Below are 8,440 nucleotides of genomic sequence, written 5' to 3'. Positions count from 1 at the left end.
GCTGTCCAGTTTATTTTTAAACTTGAGTTTTATTGATAAGGGATCAGATGGGATGTAGATTTAAGAAAATTCATCTGCTAAAATTTTTGGAATACGAGGAAATGCTCTTATTTTTGGAAGACATGTTGACTTGGCATAAATTTTAAATTCATATTGTAATTACTCTCTCAAGTTTAAGATAGAATGCTGGAATATTATTAGATGTTCATAACTGGCTATCTGCTCAACAGGTTCAGACAAGGATCTGGGTGCCATTTCCTGACAAATGGAGAACTATTTCCAAGCAGAGGCCTATAACCTTGATAAGGTTTTAGATGAATTTGAACAAAATGAAGGTGAGTAACTTTGTTAGGAGAGAAGATGCAAACTTGCCTCTAGATCTATGACTGTGCGTGTTGTGTGTTTCTGGTTCCATTGTAACTGTTACCTTTGTCCTTACTGTAAAAATATTTGAGACACTGGAAGTTGTTCATGAATTTTGACTTGATAGGACACTAATATATATATTTTTTAAATTTCAATAAACACCTGAATCATCTCCCTGCATAATGGGATAGCTGGGTAAAAATGTAATGTTCAGAGGGAGAATTGCCTGGCACAGATGTAGTAGGTGAGCTATTAAATAAGTTCAGAGTGCTTATGTTCTCTTTCCTGCCACCTAGTATGTACGCGTTCTTCCTTCCGTATCTCTTTCTCTGATGTTAATCTGACTATTAAATGTCATTAAGATATTCTACAATTAGGTTTTAGAATTCCTCATCCAATTCTTTGACTCTAGCAAACAGCTTGCTAACATACCTGTACTAGTCCATATTATAAAACTCTAAAATAAAATTTTAAAACCCTGTATATCATCATAACTAGGCTTTAGAACTTAACACATTTCTGTGTATATGTTGCTCTTGTCTTTCTCAAAAGGCTGTGAGGGAGAAATAAGCATGAGGAGTAACAGTAACTATATTTCTAATCTATGAAAAGAAAGTAAAATTACATCTTTCTGAAAAATTGATATATTTTTTTCTCACAAATACAAGTGCCATAAATCACAGATTTCTACTTCTGTTTTAGACATTTCTATAGCATTGAACCATTATAAATGTTTTGTAACATAAAATTCTCAAGTCGTTTTTCATGTCTGTGACTGGTGTTGAACCCATTGCCTTCTTGTGAATGTAGCTGAGTCAGAGTTGCTTCCTATAGTAAGTCTGTTATTTTTACAAAGATCTCAAAAATAAACAGGATTTGTAACTTTTCATGTAGGTATTAGGCTATAACTCCTTTCAGTTGAGTCATTTTTTGTTAGTAGGGCATTTTTTAGTATGAACATTTTAACATTGGTAGCAGCTGTTACATGGAAAATACTGTCTTTGGGGCTGAAGTTATGAAAATTGTTGACGTGCTATCTAAATTAATGGGATTTTACTACCTGTTCTGGTCATATTTGTTCACTAGTTTGATTTATAAAATTGCCTTCTTACACAATAATTCTGTTTCTTTGAAGTAACAGAAATGTTGTGAATCTGTGGGTATAACTCGTAAACCCTGTGTTCTGTACTGCTGTTGTGTTTCCCCCCCCTTATGGCACTTACAAGTGTATGTGTATGAGGGAAAGGAGAAGGTACAGCAGCAGTCTGGAAAAATGGCTGGAGTCTTTCTGGCTAGAAGGAAAAACAGTTGAAGAGAAAAACCAGTATCTTTGGGCAGCGGAACACTGTGAGGACTGTAAATAAGCGCAACCCTCTCTTTTCTGCTATATTTATCTATGTTATTTATAGTTTGCCTTTCTCATTGGGACTCAAGGAGGATTACACAGTGTGAGTCAATACGATCAACAGGATGAGACGATCAATAAACAATGAAATAGGAATGGGATTTTAGACCTAACCAGAAGTATAAAAACAGAACTGAAGCAAAGCATAAGTGTTAACATGATACATCAAATGATACAAAGTTTACATAACAAGATCCAACTCAGTAGTATAGACCACAGCCCCTAAAAATTTATCCAAGTAACTTTAAGCATTTTGTTCAGTGCTACCCTTTTGCTTGCGTAGAAAAGCCCTCTTGAATAATAGTTTGTGGAAAGCCAGGAGAGTGGGAGCCTTCCTGTCATTGTCATCACTGAGCTTATTGTACCAGGAAGAAAAGAAGCAATAGGACAAAGATTAGGCATTCCCGCTTTTGTTTCTTTCTTGCATGCCCTAAACATAGTCACTGCCTTTCTGCCTGCAGCTGGACTGTCTCCAGCCAGGGCCGTCTTAACAGCATTATAGGTCCCTGGGCAAAGCAGTGCACTGGGGCCTCTACCTACACAACTAATCACAGGTATAAAAAGGTAAATGGTTGATAAAATTAAATATATATTTATTGGTGCTTCCATAACGAACAAGTCCTTACTTACATTATACTTCAGTATTTATTCTTAATCTAAACCCAAATTAACATTAATATTAAAAATATTGTCGAAGGCTTTCACGGTCAGAGTTCATTGGTTCTTGAGGGTTATCCAGGCTGTGTAACCGTGGTCTTGGTATTTTCTTTCCTGACGTTTCGCCAGCAGCAGTGGCAGGCATCTTCAGAGGAGTAACACTGAAGGACGACACTGTCCTTCAGTGTTACTCCTCTGAAGATGCCTGCCGCAGCTGCTGGCGAAACATCAGGAAAGAAAATACCAAGACCATGGTTACACAGCCTGGATAACCCACAAGAACATTAATGTTGTTCATTATCTTTAGTAAAACAGATGCTAAAAATGCATTTTCCAATAGAAGAAGAAGAAGAGTTGGTTTTTATATGCCAACTTTCTCTATTACTTAAGGGAGAATCAAACCGGCTTACAGTCACCTTCCCTTCCACTCCCCACAACAGACACCCTGTGAGGTAGGTGGGGCTGAGAGAATGTGACTAGCCCAAGGTCACCTAGCTGGCTTCATGTGTTGGAGCAGGGAAACAAATCCAATTCACCAGATTAGCCTCCGCCACTCACGTGGAGGAGTGGGGAATCCAGCCCAGTTCTCCGGATCAGAGTCCACCACTCCAAACCACTGCTCTTAACCACTATACCACACTGGCTCTCTAACACTCTCTAATAACAAATACTTATAGTTTAGTATAGTATTTATTTATTTATTGACAGCAAGTCACACACATACACAAATTAGCATGGGGCCCCTGTGCTCGTGGGGCCCCCAGGCAACTGTCTAGTGTGCCCTGTCTCCAGCTACAGAATAAAGTAAAACCTGGCTCCTTTATACATGCCATCTAACAATCCATGAAGAGAACATGAAGTTTGCATTTCTGTCCTTTTCTTTGGCTGCTGGGATGACAGACTATTCCCTGTTTAGGGAATCTAATGCATAGGCCCACCTTTTCTGGCATTCCAAGGGCTCTGGTGACCCCAGGGGTGAGGCTGGCAGCTGCAGGGCTTCTGTTTCAGGTCCTGGGCTGCAGGACTCTCCCTCTGCACCTGACAAAGTCTCTTCCTTGTCCCGTGGGTTTTCCTGCAGCATCTGAGGGCTGGAGTTGGCTTCCTCCATCTCTCTTATCTGTTTTTTTTTTGTTCTTTATTACATAAGGCATATATTTCCACAATATCTCTTTATTTTTGCCAAGAAGAGAATTCACTTCAAATATATACAATATTTTACACTAATATTTTTACATTATTTCCAAGCTGGTAGTTCGGTAGATAGAGATTTCTGTAAAATACCTAGCAGTCACCATGGTTCCATAGTGCTCTCAGCAGAGAATTGTAGTTAGTACAGCTTCTGTAACACTCATCAGTGTAAAACGTGCCTTGCAATTATTTTAATCATTTACGCTTATGACATTTCTGTCAAGGAGGTTAAGCTGTGATGTGATGACTTGCCCAAGGCTGCTCAGTGAGCTTTATGATTAAACCACAAATTTGAACTTGCTTCTTGAACTCGAAAAGTGACATTCTGTTTGCTTCGTTACACTGCACTGTTTCAAGAGTTTGCACAATTGCTATGGTGACGTGTGGTTTGGCATTTGCTTATTCATCATTCATTACAACAGTTTTTTGTCATCTGCTTTGTACATGGAGCATATCGGTCTAAAGTTTTAAATTGTATATGTCAATTAGAATAATATTACTAGAAAACATTTGGGTTCTAGGCTTGAGACTACTAAACTGATTTTAACCTGGGTAACTGTAATAATGTTTCCCCAAAGAAGGGTAGAAATTGTAGATCTGTAGTTTCTTCACAAACCTAGTACTCAGAGTACCTTCAGAAGAAATCACAAATTAGTGTATATTTGTAGTGCAAGGATTTATGGTCCCAACACTGAAGGGGCAAAGGGACAGCGAGGCAACCCCCTCATACAACCACAAGAAAATGCAGTGACAATGGACAACCTTCTGGATTGAAAATGACCACAACTTTATTGGTTACAGCAGCTGTCAGAGCCTTGGCACATCATGGAGCAACCAATCCCTTCATCGGCTGACCCATCTGTTCGCTGATGAACTCTACCCCACCCAGCTCACCTCCTGGGGGGTGCCTTGGGATAGCAGGATATAGGATTCCACATGGGCGCAGACCACTGCATGGTGCCCCTGCCACTTGAAGGTGAGGGCGCCTTGACAGTCCCCAAGCTGGGCATGTCCCCAGTAAGCCCTCACCCTAAAGTTCCTTAAGGAGATCCCCAAAGGTGGAGGAAACAGCCACTACCCAGTCAAGCTGGCAAGCTGCATCACCTCCCCCTTTGCCCCCCACGGGCCCACAAACAGTGGCCAGGTGAGTCTGGGGCCCCTAGTTTCCCAGATACTATCCTTTTAGCTGCTGATAAAGAATTCTCAGTATTGCAGTCTTTGTCAGTATTATTGGACATTGGGGATTTCTCTTTCAGAAGTAGCTTAGAGATAGAAAAATATTGATATTCTTTTACAAAACAGAAGTTTCATAGCTGTGCTGAATTTACTTCTTAAAGGCATTGTATTTTTTTCCAGATGAGGTTGTTTCGCCTACATTGTTGGAAGCAAAGTGGAATCAGATATTGGATCCCCCTTCTCATCGGTTGTCTTTTAACCCAACTCTGGCCAATGTGAATGAATCAATTCCTGATGAATGTCCACAGAAATTAAAATCCTTGTCCCTGTCTCATTTGGCCGCTACATCAATAGGGGAAGGGGATTTTTGTTCTAATGGAAATAATTTTAATATAAGCTCAGAGAACCCAAATGTGTGGATTGATGATCAGGTGACAGCAGATGATCAGCTTGTTAGGAGAAATAGTAATCAGAATGCTCAGTGTAATTCTGTGAATGAAGACGAAAAGGAATGTGTTGAAACAGCTGGTTTACTAGAGGAGAAAAATGTTCTAGTTGTAGCAGTCATGCATAACTGTGACAAAAAGACACTGCAAAGTGGTGATTTATTGGACTGTAAAAATTACAGCAATTCCTCCCTAATGGATACTGTTAGCTTTACACTGGACAATGAAGCCCAACAAACTGATCATCTTAATGTTACTGTAAATGGAATAACTGAGAAAGATACAGATACTGAAAAGGAAACAGTTCAAGAAAACAAGCTGTATACAGAAGATCTGGTTAATCATTATAGTGTCGTTACTGCTGTTTCTGATTGCCTATCCAGTGGAGATTCTTTTACTCATTTAAAGGAGGATGAGAATACAAATGAAGACCTTCAGATCTTAGAGTCTGCAGCAGCAAATGTAATTACCTTACACAGGCCACATGGCAGTATCAGTAAAATGGAAGTAGGTTGTGCATCAGGTGAAGGTTTTGATATCTCTGCTGTTGCCCAGAGAACTGAGCTAGAAACAAGAAACAGTTCACCTGGTTCACACAGTGGGGATTTCTTCAGAGAGATTTCTATAGTAGATCAAATGACCCAAAAGTTTCAATCAGGGGTATCTGAGATCTCTGAAGCTTATCGGTGTGATGCATTTAAAAGTGACAATCACTGTGAGCGTTTTGACAGACATTCCACAACTCGGGAAGGAAATGCATTTGAAAAAAATGCTGACAAATGTGAAAAAATTCTCGGCACAACTGAATTGCTCAGTGTGACAGAGTGTTTATCTGAATCTCAGGAGATGACTAATGGGGAACTGACTAAACAAAACGAGATAAGTAATAAACAAACATGCAGGGAGAATGAAGTACTATTACATATAGCAAAGCATGAGGAGCTATATAGTAGTAATGCTGATAACTGTGAAGGCATGGCAGAAGAAGATACTGATGTAAAAGGAATGTGTATAGATGAGGTTGAAGACTCCAGTCCTACTGGTGTCATAGGCACGTCAGCATCAAGTAATCTGCCCAATGGTTGTGATTCCTGTGGAATACAAAATCCAGTCCTTGCTCATATTCCAAAGACTTTACCTTCTAAGGAAGACTCTGTGACTGAGGAAAAGGAGATAGAGGAGAGCAAGTCAGAATGCTACAGCAGTGCTTACGAACAAAGAGGCAATGAGACCATGGACAGGAGTGGTCTCATTTTGAACTGCACTGGAGACCAAATGAAAAAGAAATATTTACACAATTTCTGCAGCCCAACACGGTCAGAACCAAGCGAAACATCACCCAAACCGGCAGGTAGCCTGCAACCTCTCAGTGTTCCTTTTGGTGGTGCCCGACCCAAACAGCCTACCAATCTTAAACTGCAAATCCCAAAGCCATTATTGGACCATTTACAAAACGATCTGGTTCCCCCAAATTGTGGAGGTAACAGTAAAAACAAAAATGATGTATCTGGAAAAGGAAAACTAGGTGAAAACTTAACACCAAATATATTTTCTGATGAAACATCACTGAGTGCTTCCGTCATGGATACTGGTGGGGAGCCTTCGGTTGAGTACGAGTCTGGGGTTTCTAGTAATTCGTGCCTTGCAGCAGCCTCGGATAGTCCAGACAATGATCTTGGAGCCGGCCAATTTGGCATTCCTGCGAGAAAGCCATTTACTACTTTGGGCGAAGTGGCTCCAGTTTGGGTCCCAGACTCTCAAGCGCCAAACTGCATGAAATGTGAGGCGAGGTTTACATTTACAAAAAGGCGGCACCACTGCAGAGCCTGTGGAAAGGTAAGTTTTTATGACTTAAATAAATGGTAAGGGCTAAAATTGTAGACAAGTTGTTTCTAGTTCAACCGTCTTCTAGAAATGTTTCATTAATTTTCAGGTAAGCACATTATGCAACTCCTGTTCATTTTTAATTGTTACTGAGAATGGTGATTATTTATAATGTAATTGTTATTCATTTTTGAATATACCTGCTCTAGAATTTCTTACATATGTGATTTGCATGGAAGTACTTAACTATGTATAGGAAGTTAGCTTACCCAAATTATTCCATCATTCATTTGACTTAATCTGCCTTTTGGTTTGGAGTAAAAAGCTATTTTATTAGCAGTTTTTCCATTAATGTGTCCAAGATAATTCATGATGTTCCTCTGTGTTATGTGTACACAGTGTACAACAATTGTGTTTCTGTGACATGTGTATTTTCTTAATTTTAAGTTTTAATTCTCCTTGGTTGCAGGAAAAGATCTTTTGGATATACTATCTTTGTTTCATTAAATGTGAAAGCAAGAACAGCAGTTCAGATGCATGGTTGTAAAGATTTTAGTCTATTTTGTGAATAAGTAGTTTGCTCGTGGTTATCATACATTTGAGATACCAATATTAGAATTAATGATTTTTCCAAATTCATAGACATTTTAGGTGGTGAGGTGCCTCAAGAAGCAGGTAAAATGCTTATCTGTATATGTGCCTGCCGAATTTCACTAAAATATAAAAAACATTATGAAGAGATGAAGTGGTCATATACTGAGTCAGAGCTTTGATTCATCTAGCTTAGTATTGCCTGCTCTTGACTGGAAGCAATTCTCCAGGTCCTGCTACCTGAAACCCTTTAACTGGACCTGCCAGGAACTGAATGTGGGACCTTCTGCAAGCAAAGCATATTCTATATCTCTGAACCACTTATGTGAGTTAGCCCAGTCATTTATTGATAACTTCCTGGGGAATGCAGTCCTCAGGGTGGCTGACATGTCTGCAGCAGCCTCCTGCACAGTCAGTATTATGACAGGGTTGGGAGGGAGAGGAGGAGAAGTTGTTAAGGGTGAGATGGACAGTCCTACAAGTGGGTAAAAAAACAATGAAAATATGTGTAATAAAATAAAATCAAACAAATTTGCACACTACTATTTAAAAAAAGTTGGCTTAGGATCAAGCTGTCTATAATAAAATGCCAAAAAAATGTAGTTATTGTGGTACTAGTATCACAATTTTTGTATATATCTTCTTGGAGTATATAAGTCAAATACCTCCTTTAACATCTATCAACATGACAGCTGAGCTGTTTTTTAAAAATGTATATAGTTATACCTTAATCAGAATCGTAGCTTAGGATTTGTACTTACGTTATGCAGAACCACATATAAAATAA

General features: G+C 39.2%; 1 protein-coding gene across 1 annotated transcript in view; it reads left to right on the top strand.

Annotated features, from left to right (window-relative positions):
* Positions 1–209: 209 nt before the first annotated feature.
* The window catches only part of ZFYVE9 (zinc finger FYVE-type containing 9), a 39,846-nt gene continuing 31,615 nt past the window's right edge, over positions 210–8,440 (top strand). The window contains exons 1-2 of the mRNA XM_056845644.1: positions 210–335; positions 4,973–7,074. Coding sequence (XP_056701622.1) covers positions 266–335; positions 4,973–7,074 — 2,172 coding nt within the window. The 5' untranslated portion in view covers positions 210–265. The remainder of the gene's footprint in view (positions 336–4,972; positions 7,075–8,440) is intronic.

The sequence above is a fragment of the Euleptes europaea genome, chromosome 2 (genome assembly GCF_029931775.1).
Source record: "Euleptes europaea isolate rEulEur1 chromosome 2, rEulEur1.hap1, whole genome shotgun sequence".
NCBI lineage: Eukaryota > Metazoa > Chordata > Lepidosauria > Squamata > Sphaerodactylidae > Euleptes > Euleptes europaea.
The sequence above is the reverse complement of the archived record's forward strand: the minus strand, read 5'-3'. Positions and strand labels throughout refer to the sequence as shown.